Source organism: Scaptodrosophila lebanonensis, unplaced genomic scaffold (assembly GCF_003285725.1).
Source record: "Scaptodrosophila lebanonensis strain 11010-0011.00,11010-0021.00 unplaced genomic scaffold, SlebRS2 tig00001412-arrow-pilon, whole genome shotgun sequence".
Classification (NCBI taxonomy): domain Eukaryota; kingdom Metazoa; phylum Arthropoda; class Insecta; order Diptera; family Drosophilidae; genus Scaptodrosophila; species Scaptodrosophila lebanonensis.
Genome location: NW_022060739.1, coordinates 955,472 through 975,362, shown reverse-complemented (window position 1 = coordinate 975,362; position 19,891 = coordinate 955,472). Strand labels below are relative to the sequence as shown.

General features: G+C 41.2%; 8 protein-coding genes across 10 annotated transcripts in view; 3 read left to right on the top strand and 5 right to left on the bottom strand.

Moving 5' to 3' along the window:
• The first annotated feature begins 1,861 nt into the window (after positions 1–1,861).
• Positions 1,862–4,461, top strand: LOC115631476 (protein-glucosylgalactosylhydroxylysine glucosidase). Of its 2 annotated transcripts, none has more exons than XM_030528231.1 (5): positions 1,862–1,993; positions 2,064–2,428; positions 2,503–3,712; positions 3,767–4,257; positions 4,309–4,461. In XM_030528231.1, the coding sequence occupies exons 1-5, from the start codon at positions 1,893–1,895 to the stop codon at positions 4,353–4,355; spliced, it is 2,214 nt and encodes a 737-aa protein (XP_030384091.1). In that variant the 5' UTR covers positions 1,862–1,892; the 3' UTR covers positions 4,356–4,461. The 2 variants fall into 2 exon arrangements, with proteins under 2 accessions (XP_030384091.1, XP_030384090.1); XM_030528230.1 differs by having other exon boundaries at positions 2,064–2,449.
• Positions 4,462–4,565: 104 nt separating this feature from the next.
• Positions 4,566–8,141, bottom strand: LOC115631475 (U4/U6.U5 tri-snRNP-associated protein 1). The gene is made up of 6 exons (XM_030528229.1): positions 7,822–8,141; positions 6,710–7,512; positions 6,106–6,653; positions 5,284–6,042; positions 4,995–5,220; positions 4,566–4,934 (listed from the first exon to the last, which is right to left on the bottom strand). Exons 1-6 carry the CDS (start codon positions 8,081–8,083, stop codon positions 4,779–4,781), a joined length of 2,754 nt encoding a protein of 917 aa, XP_030384089.1. The 5' UTR covers positions 8,084–8,141; the 3' UTR covers positions 4,566–4,778.
• A 189-nt stretch (positions 8,142–8,330) lies between these two features.
• LOC115631584 (polycomb protein esc) lies at positions 8,331–9,882 on the bottom strand. Its single transcript, XM_030528384.1, has 3 exons — positions 9,616–9,882; positions 9,365–9,551; positions 8,331–9,300 (listed from the first exon to the last, which is right to left on the bottom strand). Exons 1-3 carry the CDS (start codon positions 9,876–9,878, stop codon positions 8,401–8,403), a joined length of 1,350 nt encoding a protein of 449 aa, XP_030384244.1. The 5' UTR covers positions 9,879–9,882; the 3' UTR covers positions 8,331–8,400.
• An 89-nt stretch (positions 9,883–9,971) lies between these two features.
• On the bottom strand, positions 9,972–10,868 carry LOC115631819 (augmin complex subunit dgt2). Its single transcript, XM_030528656.1, has 2 exons — positions 10,601–10,868; positions 9,972–10,544 (listed from the first exon to the last, which is right to left on the bottom strand). Exons 1-2 carry the CDS (start codon positions 10,827–10,829, stop codon positions 10,051–10,053), a joined length of 723 nt encoding a protein of 240 aa, XP_030384516.1. The 5' UTR covers positions 10,830–10,868; the 3' UTR covers positions 9,972–10,050.
• Positions 10,869–11,024: 156 nt separating this feature from the next.
• LOC115631590 (mitochondrial cardiolipin hydrolase) lies at positions 11,025–12,127 on the top strand. The gene is made up of 2 exons (XM_030528391.1): positions 11,025–11,101; positions 11,158–12,127. Coding segments are annotated over exons 1-2 (723 nt in total). The 5' UTR covers positions 11,025–11,100; the 3' UTR covers positions 11,880–12,127.
• A 541-nt stretch (positions 12,128–12,668) lies between these two features.
• On the bottom strand, positions 12,669–13,141 carry LOC115631809. Its single transcript, XM_030528646.1, has 2 exons — positions 13,075–13,141; positions 12,669–13,002 (listed from the first exon to the last, which is right to left on the bottom strand). Exons 1-2 carry the CDS (start codon positions 13,093–13,095, stop codon positions 12,754–12,756), a joined length of 270 nt encoding a protein of 89 aa, XP_030384506.1. The 5' UTR covers positions 13,096–13,141; the 3' UTR covers positions 12,669–12,753.
• A 93-nt stretch (positions 13,142–13,234) lies between these two features.
• Positions 13,235–14,916, top strand: LOC115631695 (transcriptional adapter 1-like). The gene is made up of 2 exons (XM_030528517.1): positions 13,235–14,091; positions 14,319–14,916. The coding sequence occupies exons 1-2, from the start codon at positions 13,256–13,258 to the stop codon at positions 14,443–14,445; spliced, it is 963 nt and encodes a 320-aa protein (XP_030384377.1). The 5' UTR covers positions 13,235–13,255; the 3' UTR covers positions 14,446–14,916.
• Positions 14,917–15,959: 1,043 nt separating this feature from the next.
• The window catches only part of LOC115630989 (protein split ends), an 81,617-nt gene continuing 77,685 nt past the window's right edge, over positions 15,960–19,891 (bottom strand). Inside the window, exons 8-13 of one of the 2 annotated variants that reach the window (XM_030527574.1) lie at positions 19,687–19,796; positions 19,455–19,547; positions 19,142–19,316; positions 18,798–19,079; positions 18,408–18,733; positions 15,960–18,270 (exon numbers count right to left, since the gene is read on the bottom strand). In XM_030527574.1, the coding sequence (XP_030383434.1) occupies positions 17,983–18,270; positions 18,408–18,733; positions 18,798–19,079; positions 19,142–19,316; positions 19,455–19,547; positions 19,687–19,796 (1,274 nt within the window). In that variant the 3' untranslated portion in view covers positions 15,960–17,982. The remainder of the gene's footprint in view (positions 18,271–18,407; positions 18,734–18,797; positions 19,080–19,141; positions 19,317–19,454; positions 19,548–19,686; positions 19,797–19,891) is intronic. The other variant, XM_030527575.1, reaches the window with a different exon arrangement.

The following is a 19,891-nucleotide window of genomic DNA, read 5'->3' as shown; positions in this document are numbered from 1 at the left end:
TCTTGCTCTACGACATCCTTGTGCTCATATAGGCAGACCTACATAAATCGACCATGATTTGTGATGCCTGTTTCCTCTTGAGATTCAGAACAACCTTATTATTGGGGTAAAAAAAATAAAGAAAAGTAATAAAGAAATTTTATGATTTTGAGTTAAAAATGCTTTATTCAGCTTTGGTCTTATGTTTCCTGTTCGGCTGATTAAACCTTGTACCGGGACGGTCAGCTTCTGTAACAGCCACGAGGAGGCGTGTAGGATCCTAAAAAGCTTAAATATACTATACTTGATTAGCTTGATGAGTCGTTCTAAATATGACTGTCCACAAGTATAAACGCTAGACTCACCAATCTTGGGATACATGTTCTCATAAGTCCGACAAAGGACAAGACTATTTTATTGGTTTTTATACCCTGTACCCATAGGGTAAAAAGGGTATATTAGGTTCGTGCAAAGTATGTAACATGCAGAAGGAAGCATCTCCGACCCCATAAAGTATATATATTCTGAATCAGCATGATGAGAGAAATCGATCTAGACATGTCCGTCCGTCTGTCCGACCGTCTGTCCGTCCGTCTGTCCGTCCGTCTGTCCGTCCGTCTGTCCGTCCGTCTGTCTTTCCGTCTGTCCGTCTGGATGAACGCAAGGATCTCAGAAACTATAAAAGCTAGAATAACCAAAGTTGGCATCCAAATTCCAGAAAGGACGAGTTTATTTTTTTTTTTTTAATTTCCAAATGCTCGCCAGTACAACCCCCAAACTGCAGCAACAAGTTCGCTCTTCTTCTTCCTCTTTTTGCTGCTGCTATGGGCTCTTATAACTTAGTGACGGAAGTTTACCTGGGTACAGGGTATTCCACTGTCGGGCTTGCTCGACTGTAGCGTTCTCTCTTGTTTTATGTTTTATGTAAATAACGTTAATATTAAAGTCAGTTAAGTACTGAGCTGAGTAGAGGCCGGGCACCCATTTTAGCTTTACGCTTCTGTTGCTATTGATTTGTACATATTTCCCGTTTCTGTCCGCAAATCACAATTACTTCCAGTTAGTGTTAGTTATGGCCGAAAATGTAATCTTATCCCATGCATTCATGCCAGTAGCCAAGGGCCTAGGCCGTTGGGGGGCTGTTGCCCCCCCTTCACAAAATTTTGCCATATAAAGTCGACCACACGTTCATTATATGACGCACTATTTCGCCTTAAAATGGATCTGAGTTCGATTTGTTGAAGTTTTTCATTGGTCATATGCATAAATTATTTTTTAAATGCATCGTGCATTATTTAATCAAAATTTTAATTTTTTTAGCGGCCCCTTTGGTAACAGCTGCGTACGCCCTTGCCAATAGCTGTAGATATCGGTGCTACTTAGGTTCAATTTAACTATCAACTATTTGTATTTATAAACTTGAACAAGTTGTTTAGGATTTTCCGGGCCCGAACTTTGCATTCCATTTGTATTTCAATACAAAATCTTACACAGTCAGAAAGAATTTAATACCTGACAATTAGTAATGGCGAGTGCAATGAATCGAAAATGAGAGCATTTCTCTTTGACTTCATTCTCCAAATACACTTCTGGAAGAGAATATTCTGATTTATTATTCACTCACTCAGAAGTCGAACTATGTATTCCCCGCATTCTTCACTTTACGTAAACTTAAAAATAGTGGTGTGATCTAACAAGAGCTCGGCTGATAAAACTATAGAAGTATGCACTTATTGATTTGATTAGGCATCTGATAGACATCGAAAGAATTCTCTCTCGCACTATTTGTGTAGGCTGGTCGAGTAGTACGAAGATTTCGCTTATCAATTTAGTCGACACTTGAGAGCGTCAACTTTGAATAATCAAGTCACTGGTTAGTATTGCCTTGAATCTGCTGTGGGTTGGTTCTGAAAATGCTGATGCTTCAGTGGGTGCTGATGGGGGCCTGTGCTCTAGCGCTCTCCAATGGCAGTTCAGCAGATTATTTGGATCCATATTTGCTGCAAACAAAGAGGTACTCAGCCCGAAAAGATATACATACATATGTATATCTGTAAAGAAGCTAATCTTTAACGCCCTTACAGCCTGCCCAGTGACTTGAACTTTATGCCAAGCCTCTCGAATGGCCATTTGGGCTACACAGTCTTTGGCGATGCGATATTTATGAATGGCATCTACAATGGCGCCAGTGGAAGAAGCAAGCGGGCGCGTATTCCCAACTGGCTGAACATTAGCGCCGAAATTTGCGATAAATTTGGCTGCCTAACAGACGATGATGTGGCCGGCAGTGAGGTCAGTTATGAAATGGATTTGCGCAATGGATATTTCCGCTATCGCAAGGAGTACACCAAACTAGGTCTGACGCTGGAGCAGCGCAGCTATCCACATCGCTACTACAATCGTGCGCTAGTCTATGAGCTGGAGGCTAAAAGGAGCGCACGTCTCTCAGGTACTGCTGAGCGGATTAATTGTAAGATGCACAGATCTAGTGAGGTTCTATTCTAATGGCTTGTTAACTTCTAGTTCCCCTGTTTCTAAGGCTACGACAACAGCCGGGCAATAACAGCGACGCCTTTGACTTCGAAGAAGTGAACAGGAAAAGTCGTAGTGGAGAAGATTATCGAACGCTTCGTGGTCGCACAAAGATCTTAGAGTTTGAGCCTTTTCAGCCAGAGCCGCATGAGATTTTCGTCGTTTTTAGTGAGTCACTTGAGCAGGATCGACAATTGGAATGGCCCACCTGGCAGGCTTCGCTTCAGCATCGCATTATCATCTCCATCGATCGCAAAGAGGATGTAGCGCGCAAAGAACTACAGGATCTGCTTCAAATAGAACAGCATGAGATGCTTAGACGCCACACGCAAGTCTGGAATGAGTTCTGGGACAACGAATTCTCCATTGATATCGAAGGAGACCCAGAGCTAAGCCGTATTGTCAATGCAGGCATCTTCTACCTCAGCAGCTCCCTGCCCTCGCTTACATCGAATCAGGCGAATGAGCCCTATTATGGGTTGAGTCCCACGGGCTTGGCACGCGGCAATCTAGAGGCGGACTATCAGGGCCACAATTTTTGGGACACCGAGATATGGATGTGGCCCGTGGCTGCACAATTTCATTTCGACTATGGAAAAATCTTGCTGGACTACCGTCTCAGGCACTTGGAGGCGGCGAAATACAATGCGAATGTGACGGGCTACGAGGGCGCACGTTATCCCTGGGAGAGCGCCTACACAGGCACAGAGGTTACAAACCCTTGCTGTCCCGATATAGCACAGCAGGAGATTCACATATCGCCCGATATTTTATTCACGCTGCAAAAGTACTTTGCGCAGTCCAATGACATAGACTGGGTGTGTGAAAAGGCCTGGCCTATAGCGCTAGAGGTAGCCCAATTTCTGGTCAGTCGTGCCAGCTGCGAAGAGTCCGAGGATATCTGCCACCTGCGCAATGTTATGGGGCCCGACGAGGATCATGCCGATGTGGATGATAATGTGTACACCAATGTAGTGTCCAAAATCGCATTGGAGTTTGCGGAGTGGGCGGGTGGCAAGTGTGGCAATGCCAGCAGCGCAGAGCAGACCTATCTCTCATGGCGCGCATTACACGATCGCTTACTTATACTGCACGATGAGGAGCTGAACTATCATCCACAGCATCAGGGCTATAAGATAAATGCGACTGTTAAGCAGGCGGATACCATTTTACTGGGCTATCCTCTGCAGTTCGACACAAGGTAGGCTGATTTTTGAAAATTTTTGAAACCCCCCTTTTCACTAAAATGTTATAGCGATTCGCATCTAAACGATCTCCACTACTATGCGAAGGTGACGCGCGAGTCGGGACCAGCCATGACATGGTCCATGTTCGCCGCCAACTATCTGGGCACCGGGGAACCGGAACGTGCTCATGAGTACTTCGAACGCGGCTACAAAAGCTATGTTCGCCCCGAGTTCAAGGTATGGAGCGAAAATCCGATCGGCTATGACGGCTCTGCCAATTTTCTAACAGGCATCGGCGGCTTTTTGCAAGCCCTAATCTTCGGTTACGGAGGCTTGGACTTTGCCAGAGTAGGTGATAAATCGCATATGATAAGCCGCCCGGCCCTCTTGCCACCCAATGTAGAACGCGTCACTATCAAATACATCAAATTTGCGAGCAGCAAATGTATCTTCCAATTCCAAAATGCTAGCTCTAGCTTCTATTGCCCTGAACTCGGTGGAAAACGTTTTGAGCTCAGTCAAGGCAATCGAAAAAGCCAACTAAATGGAAGTTTTAATGGTATGTAGCATTAAGTTTGTATTTCTTGGGTTAACTTTATTACATTTTCAGTGACCATCAAAAAGGGAGAGCCACTGCTGCGCATAAGCACCTTGTAAGGACAAAGTCCCGTCCGGAATGATGAATCGTTCATTTGTATAACTTTTTTAAATCCAAATTTATTGTTTATATAATCCTTCAAAATAAACTTACCTAATGCATTTATATTAATATATTTTAAATAATTGAATAACCTTTTCAGCGCTACATTATGACTTTTTGAAAATATTAATTAAATAATTTTTTTTGGAGAGCATGCATCCATTTAATGAAGTTTTTAAGCTGCAATTTATTTGCTGATTACATAGTTTATGGTGAGAGATAATATTTGTATATATAATGTGTGTGTGTGGTTGTGTGTGTGTGCATCTAAACTTAGGTATACGTACTATTGTAAGTATTTAGTGGATTTTGGAAGTTACTATTGCATTTTGGTTGTGGCTATTGTGATTTTTAATGCTAAAAAAACTTATTTCCATCTACTACTTGAACTTTGCTAAGGAGGCGCCGCTAACGCCAGCAGAATTTTTACTGCTACCGCTAAGCACTACATATGGCGTCTTGGTTTCTTTCTGCTTCTGCTGGAGCATGGTAAGTGTGCCCAACGGCGTGTCCGTAGAGCTCATCGTCTTCATTAGCTGTAAGACAAGTTAGATTTTTAACAGGTTCACATTTTAGTGGGCTATAATTTAACTTACGCCGTCCTGTTCCATTTTTTTTAAACGCTTCTCAATCTTATTTTTGCCTGGACCCTTGCCATGAAATTTATGGGAAAGGTAGCGGAACGCTTCTTTGAGGTTCAATATGCGGCCATTATCATCGATATAATCGAGCTTAACATTAGGCTTGAATGTTTCTTTGTCCTTGAAGTCCATAATCGGACCGGCATGGAAACGATCGCGACGCCCAAACTTTTCATCCTCACTAAAAAAATAAGCAAAAGTTAATCGTTTCATTTGAAGATTGATTAATTGTTAAGAGACTTACCCAGCGGCCTTGTCCTCAATAGAGTAATTTTTGGCCTGCAAATGTGCCATTTTTGTATTACTTGGCCTATTTTTTTCTTCCTTTTCAAGATAACCCTTTGATAATGCCAATCTCAACGCATTCGCCACGCCAGCGCCCACATCTGGCTCCTCATCGAGTATAGCACGTTCCTCAACATCGTCACCAAGGTTGTCGAGATCTGCTGGCTGCATAACTTCATCAGGATTGACCGAATTCCAAGTGCCATGACTTTGCGTAGGCGCATCTCGCTGCGTATCCATATGCTCGTCCGGCCCTTCTTCTGCATCGAAATCCATCATATCGTTGGAATCTTCGTTACGATTACCCGCCATGCCATATGTGGGAATATCGCCCAAAGTGCGACAAAATTCAGCGGTTGCATTAAGAACAATGTGTCCATCGGCGCTATTGAGCATCACACCACTGCTGGCATCATCTACTGGCTCTGGTTTTATATCCTGCTTGATGGCCTCCATGTCTATTGGCAAAGGTTTTTTGATTATATTTTCCTTTTGCTTCAGTTTGCGGGCCTTTGAGAGCACACGCTCCAGATCGTCATCATCGTTCTCCATTTTCAATGGGGGTTTGACATCATCCATTTCAACATCTTCGGGGTCCCGGTGACGCCCATGCCGACTGCCAAAGTTAGTAGAACTACTTGCCTCTGCAATGGGTTCCAAGTCCTCAGCTTTGAGTTTTTGTCTTAACTTTTTCACTTTTTTCTTGGGTTTCTTGAATCTGAAAAGTAAGAAAGACCTTTGTACATCCATAAAATTTACGTTATTTTTAAATAATACTTACTTTGCAAGCTCCTCTGCGCTGAAAGTGTCAGAAGCCAGCTGTATATTCGTATCTTGCAAAGTTTCCAAACGTTTGCCCGCCAGTTTCGTTTTGATTTCTAGCAGCTTGCGCCTGTGCTCGCGGTCCTCTTCTATATTCTCACCAATGACAAAGTTCTTGCGCCTCGTCGGCTTACCATCAATGTCCTCGTCATATTTCTCCAATACAGATCGCTCAATAGGATTTCCAAGCTCATCGTATTGTTCTTCGTACACGTTGTAACCATAACTTAATGGATTTAATTTCTTATTCTTTACATTCGTCTTGTAGCGTTCATCATCTAGCATATTGACATTAACCAAGGTATCCCCAGCCTCTTCATCAAGCACATCTTGATCCTTTAGCGTTAAGATAACCGTTCGACCTTCACCAAAATCATCCACATCGTGCTCAACGCGCAAACCCTTCAAATTTTTATCCCCGTAGGCTTTTTGGCGCTGATTTCCCTTTTCTTTCTCCACCATCTCTTGCACGCCAAATGCCACATCCAGCTCTTCCAACTCCTTAGCCTGCCAAAATAAAATTCGTTTTTAAAAATACTGCTAAAATATAGCCTTTAACTTACTCTTCGATCAGCTTCCTCACGTTGATTAACTACTCGCTTATTCCGCTCTACCCATGTGGACACGTTATCGGTTTCTTCGTCGGATTCGCCCAACGTTCGTAGGCGGGCCAAACGCTCCTCCAGAAACCTTTTTTCTTTGCGTTGCTTGAGCTTCTCGCGCAGTTTCTCGGCTTCTTTTTTCTCCTTGATATTGTCGGCAGGCTTGTGAAGAAATTCACCCCATTCATCTTTGTACGAGGCAAGATCCTTATCTGCAGCCGATCTCTTCATGCTGTCTTGACCGCTGTTGCTGCTCGAGGGTGCAGCTTTCACTGGCCCCGAGTCCACTTCTAAGGGCTTTAGGCCAAGCTTGGCACGAAGTTTATTGGTCTCTTCAATTGAGAGTACATCGCCAGCCCCATTTTCTGGAATAGGCGAATGTGAACGTGGCAGAGATTTGGAGCGGGAGCGTTCTCGAGCCCGCTCATTTTCTCTGATGGCACGTTTTCGACGTTCCCGTTCTGTATCTCGCTCACGTCGTCGATCATAGTCAGCATGTTTCGATATCTGTGGAGGCGGAGGTGGAGAAAGCTCTCGTTCTTTTTCACGTTCCCTCTCACGATCCCTTTCGCGCTCTCTATCGCGCTCTCTATCACGGTCTCTCTCGCGCTCTCTTTCGCGATCTCTTTCACGATCTCTTTCACGATCTCTTTCACGATCTCTTTCACGCTCCTTTTCACGCTCCCTCTCACGTTCCTTTTCACGATCCCGTACGTCTGGTTTGGCGATTGGCACCTCCACAGGCACCTCCACACAGTCAGAGCCTGCAAACAAAATGCAAGATCTTAATATATTGCAGCTTTAATCCGTTGGCATTGCTTCTTATATTATTAATTTTGAATTCTCGTTGCTTTTCTCTCGCACACACTCACAATCTTGGGCACACCTGCAAAACAAGAATGAAGAGAAAAACGCAACGATGATTTCATACTACCAGCCAAAAGAGTACAGCTCCAGAGCGATTGCTGGATTAAGTCAAACATCATTTTAAATCGCTTTTCTTGTTCGACCCAACCCGACGCAGTTGCCCTTACTTGGGCTGTACTTGTGGCGACAGAGTGCCCCTCACTTACTGTCAGAATCCGACTCCTCCAATGAAATTATCTCACTGGGTCGTTCACGCTCCTTGTGCTTATGCTCCCGGTGCTTGTGTTCCTTGTGCTTATGCTCCTTGTGTTTCTTATGCTTGTGGTGTCTGTGGTGTGACGATTCGTCTGTTAGATCCAATGTCACCTCCTCCTCCAATACCTCCCTTTGATGGCGTTCGTTCGAACGGGACCGATGTCGGTGCTTTTTGTCTTTTTTGTGCTTTTTTCCGGACGATGAGGAACCCATTTTTGTTGAAACTTTCTACGTATTTATAAATTTTCCTGATAAACGTTTTACGCTTCTCCTTTCCTTCTATTCAATAGCCGCAATGGGTAGCATTTTTCACAGAGGTCTACCGAACCTATCGAAAGCAGTACGGTAACGCTGCTGATTATCGCACCATAACTATTGCGAAATGGGTACCACCTTTAGAGCTATGTCCAAAGTTATCGATTTTAAACAACCAAAACAACGGAAAATGTTACATCAGATGTATGAACATGCATAAATACAGATGTATTATCAAAATCGTTGTGCTTAAACTAATTTTAAAAGTACTGCAGCTAATTGGTACGATCCCAGCGCCAAATCGTGCTGTCATCGCAAACGCAAATTAAAATGGAGCCGTCTCTTGAGAATGAGGTTTGCCGTATGGTCGACACACATTTTGGATGCACCAGTTGGCTGCATTTCGTCAAATTGGGGTCATTGCAATCTAATTCCCAGACAAAAGTAGTGCCCTGCTGATTGCCGAGAGCAAGAATCTTTTGCCAACAATTAAATGCAAAACGAACAAACCAAATCTCACACATTTTGTAGTCAAAGTGATGTAGAACCGTTGTCGTTGAGTCCTGTGGCTTGATTTCGTGCAGTTGTGCTGACAATTTTCCTGGCTTCCAGCAGACTATCGAATTTTCACATGACTTCGAGAAAACAAAGTCTCCAAACCATTGCACACAGTCCACATAATTCCGATGTATGTCCCGAGTGGAAAAATCAGGAAAATGTTCCTTAATTGTGGGAAAAGGTGCGGTATTTTTGCTGGCATTAAAACTAGAGCTCAGCTCGATAGCTTCCTTAATGTCAGCCTTGTCCAGACGCCAAAGCTTTAGGGAGTGATCCATGCCACTAGACATAATGCGGTCACCACGCAAATCGAAGTCAATGGAAAGCACTTCATCACGATGACCCTCCACTCCACCAAAGACGGCAACACACACATCTGTCTGAATGTTCCACAATCGCAGCGAGTGGTCCTTGCTGCCTGAGAGCAGCAACTGTGGCAGCACAGGGTGGAACTTTAGCTCATTAATAGCATGACCATGGCCTATGTAATTCTTGGAACATTGATGCTTCAGTGGATTAAAGAGGCGTATAACTCCACGGTAGCCCGCCGCTGCCAAAACTGGATCGCCAGTAATTGTATCAAATGACCAAGCACATGTGTAGAAGCTTTCGTCAGTCTGCCAAGTAAAATACAATATATAGCGCTTCCAACTAATTTGCATTCCATCCAAAAGTACCCACATCCGGATCCGCATAGACCTGTAATAGTCGAATGCCTTCACCAGAATCCCCTTCGCTATTATTGATGCACTCGTAGATGGACACACGATCCTTGCCAACAGTCGCAAAAACAGCCTGGCTTCTGTCCAGATGCGGATTGAACTGAACTCCAAAAATTTGATGATTGTGATCCTCCCGGACATGAGAACTGCAAAATAAGGAGGGAGTGTGAGACCAATCGAAAACGCTTTTCCCTTCCAACCAATCCACACCTATACTTATACAGCGGATGCACCATCTTTGGCGGCTTTATTCGCCGACACAGTTTGCTCAGCTTCCGTGCATTCGGAGACTTGCTACGCGTTGTTGTCGTAGTTGTACTAAATACACTGGCCGTATCATCCTTGTCTAGTGAAACATCGTCGTCTAATTCGTTTGTATTAGTCTCTATGCCATCGATACTTGCTGTATGTGGCAGTGCGGTCTCCGGTGCCGATTCATCTGTTGGGTGCTCCTCTGATTTTGTCTCCGTCATGTTTTGGCCAACAAGCCAAAAGCGTCTGGCTTAAATTTGTTTGACCCACAGTGGTGCCACGCTAATTGAAATTAAAAGTGCTACCAATCAGTATAAATACTGCACTCACGCCCTGGTATGCTGCCATTTATTTGAATTTAGCATTTTATTAAATTACTTATTTTTTTATAAACTAACGCCTTGTTGCCTCTGCTGTTGACTTATTGGTGTCCAGCAGCTCATCAATATACTTTTCCACCTCCTTGTGTGCCTTTAAGCTATGCTCTGTACGTGATACGATTTCGTTGATAAAGAAGCCGCGCAGCAACTCCGCCTTAGTTTGCAGCAACTGCGCCTGCGCTTGCTGGGATTCGAGCTGATGCCCCAAATAAGGACCCAGCTTGAGCTCTGCAACGGCTTTCATTAGCGCACACTTGCGGCTGCGTAGCTTAACCAATTTCTCCAAATGCTCACGATACTCCGTCTCTAATCGCAGAATCTCTTGTTGTTCTGTACTTAGCTCCTCATCCGAATCCTTAGCAAACAGGTCAGGCCATTCGGCACGCATTTTGTCCGCCATATCTGCAATGGGCGTCAGAGTGGCGCGCAGATTCTCAATCAGCTTGCTGCGGACAGCTTTCCGATCTGTATAGCTCAAAGGTGGACAATTACCATAGTCCTGCAAGTCTATGGATTAAGCGACGTTAAGCATTAACATTATAGAAGTTTTACTATTGCCTTACCCAGCAAATGCTCCTGCTCTCTGTCACCCTCGCCTAGACGCACAAAATCGCCAATTGAGACGAATTTTAATGCCCGTCGCACTTCAGCACTTTCCTGCGGACCTAAATTCAGACAACGCACCTTATTTATTATCAACCTGAGTTTCAAAACATTCCTTAGCTCAGCATCGCGTGCCTCTATCAGCTCTTGCGTTTCGCTGGATAAGATCGTGGTAGTAGGATCATCCATTTGTATAAAACAGAAACAATACGCGCCTGACTGAATTATTTGATCGAACTTCGAATAACAAACTCCGAGTGAGTGGCAACGCCAAACCTATGATGCCCAATTATTTCTTTTTTGCATTGGAAGGAATTTTGAAGCCTGTGGGACAAACATATGTATGTATGTATTTTGGATCATTCATTTTCCATAAATTTATATACATATATTTAGTTGATTTTTGGGTTATCTTTATAACGCGTTACTTTCATGATTAATATATGAGCATAACGCCGACAGTAAGTATTGGTCATATCCTAAAAGTATATTAATATTCATGCTCCGATCTATGTAGTGTTTCAAATAATCAAAGATCATCCTTATTGGCTCACGTTTGCTTTTGGTGTCGGCACGGTGCTCGCCTCTGAAATTTTCTTGCTCGGCATAAAATACGTGCGTAAACGGAAACTACAGATTCATGAGGTCATTATGTTTAATGACCAGAGCGAAGCATGCGCAACAGAGCACATGTTTAGGGATGAGCTGCACCAAGAGATTAACTGTTCCAACAAATTCTGCTCTGTGCGCAATTTGGCGCGCATTATACAACAGATTGATAAAGCCGCATACAGCATTGATATTGCCATCTACACGTTCACTAACATAGCATTAATGACTGCCATCGAAAGGGCGTTAAAACGCGGTGTTATTGTGCGAATAATTACCGATCGTGAAATGGCCTTCTCCAGCGGTTCGAAGATTGCATGTCTTGCCCCCTATGGTGTACCTGTGCGTGGTCCGGACTCGACGTTCATGATGCACCACAAATTCTGCATTATTGATGGGGAAGCACGTATTAAGGAGATTATGAAGATGAATGGACGCAAATATTTGGCGCTCCCCTATTGTAGCATTTTAATCAACGGTTCAGTGAATTGGACCAGGCAGGGCTTTGGAGGTAACTGGGAGAATTGCACTATTACTTCCGATAAGCTGCTCACTGAAAAATACCAAGAGGAATTCCTTAATTTGTGGAAATCTTTCGATAAATCCGGGAAGTTTCCTACGGTGGCCTAAACCGTTTGATCCGACTTTCAAATTACTTATTCTACTATGTGCCAAGTGCCTATTTATGGGCATTCATTATCTATCAGGTTGACCAAAGAATTTTTAAAAATGTATGGAAAATTTACTTAAGCAATCATTTTTAGACTTATGTTATTGATTTTGTTTAACTATTTGATAATTAATATGAAAGACTTGTTTAATTCGTTATCCTTTATTCAATTCATTTTTTATATATTACATTTGAGTATATATTACATTATAAAGCTCTAATTTGTTACATTAATAAAATATAAGTACATATTAATAATTGAAGTCTGAATACGAGGCACTTACAAAATAAAAGTTCTTCGTAGAAGTTTCATAAAATTCGCATAATCTTTCGAAATAGTGAACACATTTTTTAATAGAATAAACAATTTATGCGTAATTGCTGTCACATGCGTCAAAAAATCACACCCATCACAATCTTACACCGGAGTACGATGGTGATAATGTCCGCCGGTTGGATCTAATAGATAATGAATTTGAATAAAATCTTTATTATGGTAAAGTATTAGTTATGCTTAGGTAACCCCAAAGATTTGCAGCATTCCTATGTTAAGATACAGCAGGTCTGATACTGTACAAATTTGTTTAATATCTTGGACTCTACATGTTTATTTATGCAAGCATCAAAGTTTCCGTTTACACAGGAAATGGAACTTGTGTTTACTATTGCAAAAAATGCTTATGGCAGTCCTGAATCTGTTCCATAAATGGTTTGTACTTTTATGATTTTCCTAATTATAAACGCTGTTGTCTTCTTAAATATTTATGTACACTTCATATTACAAGCTATATGACTTATATTTAAAACTTTAGCCTGAAGCTGTAAACTTTTGTGTTATTTGGCCTGCTGTTTTAATTTTTCCACACGACGCGTAAAATTATCTTTTAGCATGTTGAGCCGTTCTAACTCGGATCGAATCTCCAAGTATTCCAAATAGGACATCTCGCTTTTGACCAATATTTCCTGCTTTAACTGCAGGATACGTCCCACTTCCTTCTCCTTGCGTTGCGCAGCAGCCAGTTTTATTGAAGTCGACTCCTTTCCTTTTTTATAAGACTTTGATTTTTTAGACTTCTTCGAGTCCTACGGGTAAGAATGTTATTAACATTAGTTAATGACACTGTATAAGAATAAATTAGCGGCGACTTCACTTACTTTTGAGTTCTTTATCTCCATATCCACGTGCACAAATAGTAAACAAGAAATATGTTAGGACACTAACAAGCAGCATATGTTACTAGGGCTGCAAGTGCAGATGCGTGCGATTTTTTCCACTAAGTGGCAACGCCGTGTTTCTGTATACAGTAAAAAAGTTGGATTTGTTTACGAAATTAAAATGAATACTCAAACAGATAAGGTACTTATAGCCAAGGAGGCGTTAGTGCTGGCCCTAGGTGAAAATTGGGAGCGCTACAGAGCCAACCTGAAGAACTGGTTTCGCAACCGATGCTCCAAGGAGGAATTCGACAGCGAGTCTCGAAAAATAATTTCTCACAGCAATATACATTTTCATAATGAGTTTCTGCTCGCACTGCTCAATAAAATCGATGCATTTGCACAGCCCGATACCACGCTACAAGCTCCGGGAACACTTACTGCCAGCTACTCAGGAGGCAGTCGAAATAGCAGCGGCGGCAGCAGCAGGAAACGAAATAAACGCAGCTCCCGTACCTATGCAGATCGGATTACCTTTGAACTGTGCGATGTGCTGGAGTACGTGGCTGAAGACAACATGCAGCTTATACGACCGCCCACACTCAGCGGCGGTGACCAAACGTTGCAGCAACAGCTTCCCACCCAAAGGTATTGCGCCCAGGAACTGTTTCTTCCTGATGCTGGCTTCATCATGGGTCGGTTTTTAATCGGCGCCTGGGAAATCGGTCTAGTCTCTGTAGATGATAATGTGGCTGAGTATGTCGCAATGGCTGTGCAAGTGCTACTCAAAGATTTACTCGCTGCCATCATTAAAAAACGCAAGCATTATAAAACCAGTGGCGAGGGCAATTATTACTACGATGTTGGTGCCCAGCTGCGCGATCCGTCGCTTCGCAATACTGTGACCCGCCAGAAAGTAGACGATGCCCCACTAGAATTGGATAAGGAGCTCAATACAGCCAACTTTATGAGACGGCAAAACGATGATGTTGTCTTTCTGTCCGCCTGCGAGCAAGTGTGAGTAACTTTTAGAGAAACTTACAAACAGTTTTGCGGGTACAAGAGAAGTTTAAGTGTCATTTTCCATATTCTGTTGTGAATTATCCATTGTTTTTAAAGGTGCAGACGGTGTCAATAATTAGACCTTCGGTAAACTTCACCGTACAATGTTGTCCACGCATTAGCTGTAGAACTGTTAAAACTACATATTAAAATTAATTCAATATTTTAACTCTACACTGCAGGTATCCAAGCGAGCGCACCATAATCACGCTTAAGGATTGCCAAAATGCATTTCGGGATCGTAATCTTATTGGCTCACACGCAGTACAATCTATAAACATGGAGCGTTTGAACGCAATGATGCACTGATAAACATACTAGTATTAACATTAAGTAAAGGAATACATATATTTATAATTAAAGTTGCTTTTCAGACCTATAATATTGTTAATTTGATGAATTAACTGAAATTAAGGTTAAGCAACTCAGAAACCAAAAGGTCAAATGACAAAGGAGGAACAAGAAATTAATGCTACTGTATATACGGACATGGCTATACAGAATCGTCATACTGATCAAAATATATACATATGTATGTATATACTTTGGGAGGGGTTTGCCACGCCTCCTTCTGTGTGTTACCTTTCGACAAAAGTAGTATACCCTTTTAACCTTTATGTAAAGGGTATAAAAGGAAATACAGCTCTCCGATAGTATTATGCAGTTTAAAAAAAAACACTTGACTGTTTTATTGCAGATGAAGATGTACCTAAATATAATCCTTTGTTCAGCTTCTCGCATAATTGTCATTCAGTACCCAGATCCTCATAATAAGTACCTGTTTTCACCTACATACATATGTATATGCGTTAGCATCTTCATTAATGATAAATCCTCCCGACAAAAAATAAATAACAGTTTGTTTCTAAATCAATTCAACGTTCAGCATTTGGATATTTGTGAACGATTTGGGAAATACGCTGGCGCCGTGACATGTTGCTGCAGGAAAAAAGCAAACGTACCCGTTTATGTTTGAGTCATGTTGAGGTGTGGCAAGGCTGTCATTGTCAGTGTTGCAAAACAAAACTACCTATACAGTGCTATTAAGCCTTAGATTTATATTTAAATGTTCTGTTAAAACCCCACCTTGTATTTTCATCATAACTTCTTACCTGATTTCAAAAATTTGGTTGCTACATTTTCCATTCAACTGTTTGCATTTTTATTCGATTGTAAATATATTGTACAATTATACTTTGCCACTGCTTAATGCTAAAACCTTTAAACTTTATTATACAATTTCGTTTTATGTTTTTTTTTCACATTTAATTCAATAATAAATATGCATCTGTATGTATGTATATGTTAATTGTATGTGTCCGAATTGGTTTAGTAAAGATTGAGCGCTATATTATACATTTAGATCTGTATACAATATTTTTCCATTCTCCCCCTATCGTATTCGCTAGTGTCTTTTTCATAAATGTATGTATGTATATATTTTTAGTTGTAGTTCGACCGCTTCAGTTGCGCTTTATTTATTTGCTATTGTATATAGTTTGCACGATCCATATATAGGTATAGAATTTATTTATTACTTTGTTTTGCTCTTTCAACAATTTCGCTATTTATTTTTTATTTTTTTTGCTGGGTTTTCTCCTCATTACAGTTTATAACATTTCTATATATGTGGGTATGTATATATTATCTTTAATTTTATTAATATGTAAATTATACTCCATCAAGTTGCAATTTGCTAATGGTATTATTGGGTCTGAATAGCGGTATATCGAACGAGATTTATCGAAAGTATTTAGAGGGAAGGGGCTGTGAACGGAACGTAGAAGAGTGTACCAAAAGTTAAAATGAAACAAACGTGTAAATTATTATTAATTGTTTTTTATGAAAAATAACAGAAGAGTTTATTGAATTTTTTATTCTTTTCACTTGAAATCGATCGTCATCAATCAATAAAATTAAATTAAGGTGTGTAATTTATTAATTTTTATCTGCTGTTGGCGATAAAGTAACTTAAAAATAACTAAAAATGTCTTAAGAAGTTAAACTTATACAGAAACATATGTTCAATAGCATTTTATCTGCCTTCTCTACGGGTTTTAATGTAAAATGTAATCTTGCGTTTTGCTCTTGTTTGTTTTTCGTTTTTTCTTTCATTTATGTGTAGTATTATTTAATGTACAGTTTCTATTTAGTTTAGGCTTGAAACATATATGTATATATCTAAATACTCGCTAAACACTAGTTAAACTGTATTTACAACTCCGCAACTCCTCGCGTTATTGTTATCATCAATCATCGTTACTGATTTTAGACGTATTTTAGTTGTTACTTATTACGTTTTTATTTAATAGATATACATATATATTTATATTTAAAATAATTTATAACATTTTTAAGCGTTAAATAATTTAAATATTTTACAGATTTTCCTTCTTTTTTTGTTGTATATATAGTATATTTACTTTCTTTTTTTTCACAAAATTTACAAGTGGGTGTGAAAATATTTAGGAGTGTACAGGATTCTAAAATGTGTGTGGTTGTTTGTATACATGTGTAGGTGTTGATTTATAATGCCTGCGTTTGGGCATATTTATATTAGAGAAACGTCCCGCAACTGTCTCACATTTTACAAAGTTTGACACAAACGCAATAGAAGAAATAAAAAGAATCGATTGCAACCGATTAAAACGACAGCTTCATCAATTCAGTAGGTGTGGCAGTGGTGTTGGTGTCAAGAGTTTGAAACAAGGCGTTAGAAAAGGGGCAGCAATAACAACAAAGGGGTCAACACAGTGGGGCACACAAAAGGGATTGCAATTTCCAGCTATTTTCTGCAAATCGCAGACGCTTTTGTTGCCTCAATCGCGTACGAAGGACTTGTCTAAACTTTAAAAAATATTTGGCTTAATTTTATGTTTATTATTAAATACGTTTCTATGTATGTATTTATGTATACGTGTGTATGTAATTGTAGGAGAAAAAGCCTCTGGGCGCGTCTTTAATCCTAATTGTGCTTAACAGCGACAGGGTTGAAAAAGGGACCGATGCTCCTATCATTCTTTGGGTCTATGCAGCACATCCATTAATAAGTTAGAAGTGTGCTTCATAAAGCCAAGGAATTTGAACATTAATTCGTTTCATTATTATTATATTTTTTAAGAGTGTAAACTTTGTAAAATGCTTGCAGTAATTGCCTTTAAACGTTAATTAAGAAATTTCAACGTGTTGGGACGATTTTCTATTTTTAATCTGGGCGTACAGTGAACATTAATAGTTTGGGCTTTTCGTTTACATAATTGAAGCTTTTCGCTTTCTTTTCATTTCATTTTAAATTAAGCAAAAATAAAACTTTCTTGAGATCAAATAAATAAAATGTATGCATACAACTTAACGATACTTTGCAAATATTTCGCTTAGGTATGAAGTGGGGGAGAAAACAATTTAGATAAACAATTTGCATTTTTGTTGTTGCGATTTCTGTTTTTTTTTTGCGATCGGATTTACATTGATCATCGTCGGTGCTTTTTGCCTCAATGTTCTTGCATTTGTTTATTTATTCAATAAAGTTTTCTTGCATTTTTCTTTTAGGTGTTGTGTGGTTTTTTTTTTGTTTTCTTTCTTTTAAACTTTTGCTTGTTTAACGTTAATCGCTATTTTAAAATTACTTAATATACTAGAAGGGCGTAACTTGTTTGTAGTAGTTGTTGTTGGTTTTTGCTGATTTACTATACATTCTGTGTTGTTGTAGCCAGTAATTTTGTTTCTCACATTTGGTTGTTTCTCAGTTTCTCATATTAGGGATTCATAGTGTCGCATTTGGGTAGAATTGTATTTTGCAGTTCCGAGTAAAGTTGTAAGGGTCTGGTATTTAAAGCGGATTTCCATTTAGACGGTGGCAATCACAATCAATAGATGCGCCAATTCAGCTACACGGTTCTTCAAATCTGGCGCAGCTCGCTCTAGATTCTCATTGGCAAAGTCGCAGGCCGGAAAGATGTGAACCACATAAGCGGCCTGCTCGCTGCCCGGAATGGGAATATTTACAATTCCCGCGGCCATTTTCTGTTGCAGATAGGTGATAAAGCCGGTTTGCAAATTACGTGAATGCTGCAGCACATCGGCGTGGTCACGGCCACATGGCAGGGCCAACAATATGCAATGCTCCTTAACCACCTGCAAGAGGAATAAGAATAGGCTGTGAGCATAAATTGCAAAATAAGAGGAATACCTCAGGTCGTATATATACAATATACCTTCAGCTAAACAAATAAAAAATAGAGTAACTTCTACGCATTAGCTATATTACGCACCTGCATCTTTTTCGCCACACCTTCCAGCTGTGTCTGCTCGAGACGCATGCGCTGTGCAATGCGCAGAAGCGGCGGAGTTGTTTCCGTGAGACTGGGTAATGCGGTGCGTGCTACGTTCGGATTGCCGTAGACGAAGTGCATCTGCACAGCAGCCTGGTCGGTCTTTAAGGCCAACAGGCCCTGCCACATGACCGGATACCGTTGCAGCAGCGTTACTAGCGAGTCACCCGGAGGTGGCGCTATGGCCGGCGCCATTTCCATGCCATGCAATACACCGGGAATTCCAACCGGCGTCGTTGAGCGTAGCTGCTCCTGTTGCTTGACGGCTGTAATCAAAATCGGCAGAGGTTAGTAAGGATTGAGGAGCATTTATAATAGGTGGGTACATACCCATAGAAAGACGTTCGTTCTCGCGCTCACGTTCCCGCTCTAAGAGCTTAGCCAAGGGAGCTCCTGGAGGAGGCTGGACGGCTCCACCACCAATGTAGGGATTGCCACTGGTCACAGAAGGCGGTGGAACTACCACGCTTATAGATGTAGCCGATCGGTGTGCGGGCGGTGGCTCCAGTTGTATCGAACCACCATCGTAGTAGACTCCCGGACGTCCATCGTTGTAGTGCGGGTGCGAAATTCGGGGATTGTGCACATAGATCTGTGCTGTTTGAGGCGAGTCTACAGAAAGAAGATGCAGTCTTAAAATATCGGTTTCAGAAGAAGTTCAGCGTGAAACTTACCCGCAGCAGTGCGATCCTGTGGGCTTTGCAAGCTATGAGGAACGGATATGGTGCGTGGACCGCTACCCGGACGTCGTAGCTCCAACGGTGGACTGCTCGAGATCATTTTGTCATCGTAGTCGCCGCCGCGCATATGGATATGTTGATAAAGCATGTAATTCTCACGCGCAGCGTTCTGCAAGTGAAGAGGGAAACACAGAATATTCAATTTTATATTCAAAGAAACATTTAAAAATGGGGGTCGTTGAATCTAATGGAAGCTCGTATTGGGTTACGCTACTTCAAAGCTCCGCATGTAAGACTTCTGTATTACCGGTGTTATGGGCGACGCTTGCTGGTGAGCCGGTGGCGGACTCTGCGTGCGCCTTCCACTGACAATGCCCGAAGCATAGGCACTCATATCATGCTGCGTCCATATCGAAAGCAGGAATGTTAAGTTAAGTGGCATTATTAGTGGTGTGATGATTTAAGTTAGTCTCAAGTTTTCAATTACATTACAGAGTCTTCAATATTAGATTATGGATGAAGGAAATTCGTTTACTTACCATGCTGGCATCAAAAGGTGGTACTGGCATGCCTGGCGGCAGAACAAGCGGCGAGACACGTGGCTGACCCTGCGGACTGATGTTGGGTATGGCCGTGCGTAGTGCGCCAACTAAAAATTATTAATAGATATAACCAATATATCAATTAGATAAATAATACATATATGTAAGCACATAAAAGAAACAGCATTTTATGACAGGATAT

Excerpts from the sequence above, each read along its gene's own strand:
- LOC115631809 (XM_030528646.1), bottom strand. The coding sequence starts at position 13,095 with ATGGAGATAAAGAACTCAAAA. Across the intron at positions 13,003-13,074 it reads TGGAGATAAAGAACTCAAAA|GACTCGAAGAAGTCTAAAAA; the intron begins GTAAGTGAAGTC and ends TCTTACCCGTAG.
- LOC115631584 (XM_030528384.1), bottom strand. The coding sequence starts at position 9,878 with ATGACGGAGACAAAATCAGAGGAGCACCCAACAGATGAATCGGCACCG. Across the intron at positions 9,552-9,615 it reads CATCCGCTGTATAAGTATAG|TTCTCATGTCCGGGAGGATC; the intron begins GTGTGGATTGGT and ends CTTATTTTGCAG. Across the intron at positions 9,301-9,364 it reads AGGTCTATGCGGATCCGGAT|ACTGACGAAAGCTTCTACAC; the intron begins GTGGGTACTTTT and ends TTTACTTGGCAG.
- LOC115631475 (XM_030528229.1), bottom strand. The coding sequence starts at position 8,083 with ATGGGTTCCTCATCGTCCGGAAAAAAGCACAAAAAAGACAAAAAGCAC. Across the intron at positions 6,043-6,105 it reads AGCGCAGAGGAGCTTGCAAA|ATTCAAGAAACCCAAGAAAA; the intron begins GTAAGTATTATT and ends CTTACTTTTCAG. Across the intron at positions 4,935-4,994 it reads AAAAAATGGAACAGGACGGC|CTAATGAAGACGATGAGCTC; the intron begins GTAAGTTAAATT and ends CTTGTCTTACAG.
- LOC115631819 (XM_030528656.1), bottom strand. The coding sequence starts at position 10,829 with ATGGATGATCCTACTACCACGATCTTATCCAGCGAAACGCAAGAGCTG. Across the intron at positions 10,545-10,600 it reads AGAGCAGGAGCATTTGCTGG|ACTTGCAGGACTATGGTAAT; the intron begins GTAAGGCAATAG and ends CTTAATCCATAG.
- LOC115631695 (XM_030528517.1), top strand. The coding sequence starts at position 13,256 with ATGAATACTCAAACAGATAAGGTACTTATAGCCAAGGAGGCGTTAGTG. Across the intron at positions 14,092-14,318 it reads CTGTCCGCCTGCGAGCAAGT|GTATCCAAGCGAGCGCACCA; the intron begins GTGAGTAACTTT and ends TCTACACTGCAG.
- LOC115631476 (XM_030528230.1), top strand. The coding sequence starts at position 1,893 with ATGCTGATGCTTCAGTGGGTGCTGATGGGGGCCTGTGCTCTAGCGCTC. Across the intron at positions 3,713-3,766 it reads CCTCTGCAGTTCGACACAAG|CGATTCGCATCTAAACGATC; the intron begins GTAGGCTGATTT and ends AAAATGTTATAG. Across the intron at positions 4,258-4,308 it reads ACTAAATGGAAGTTTTAATG|TGACCATCAAAAAGGGAGAG; the intron begins GTATGTAGCATT and ends TTACATTTTCAG.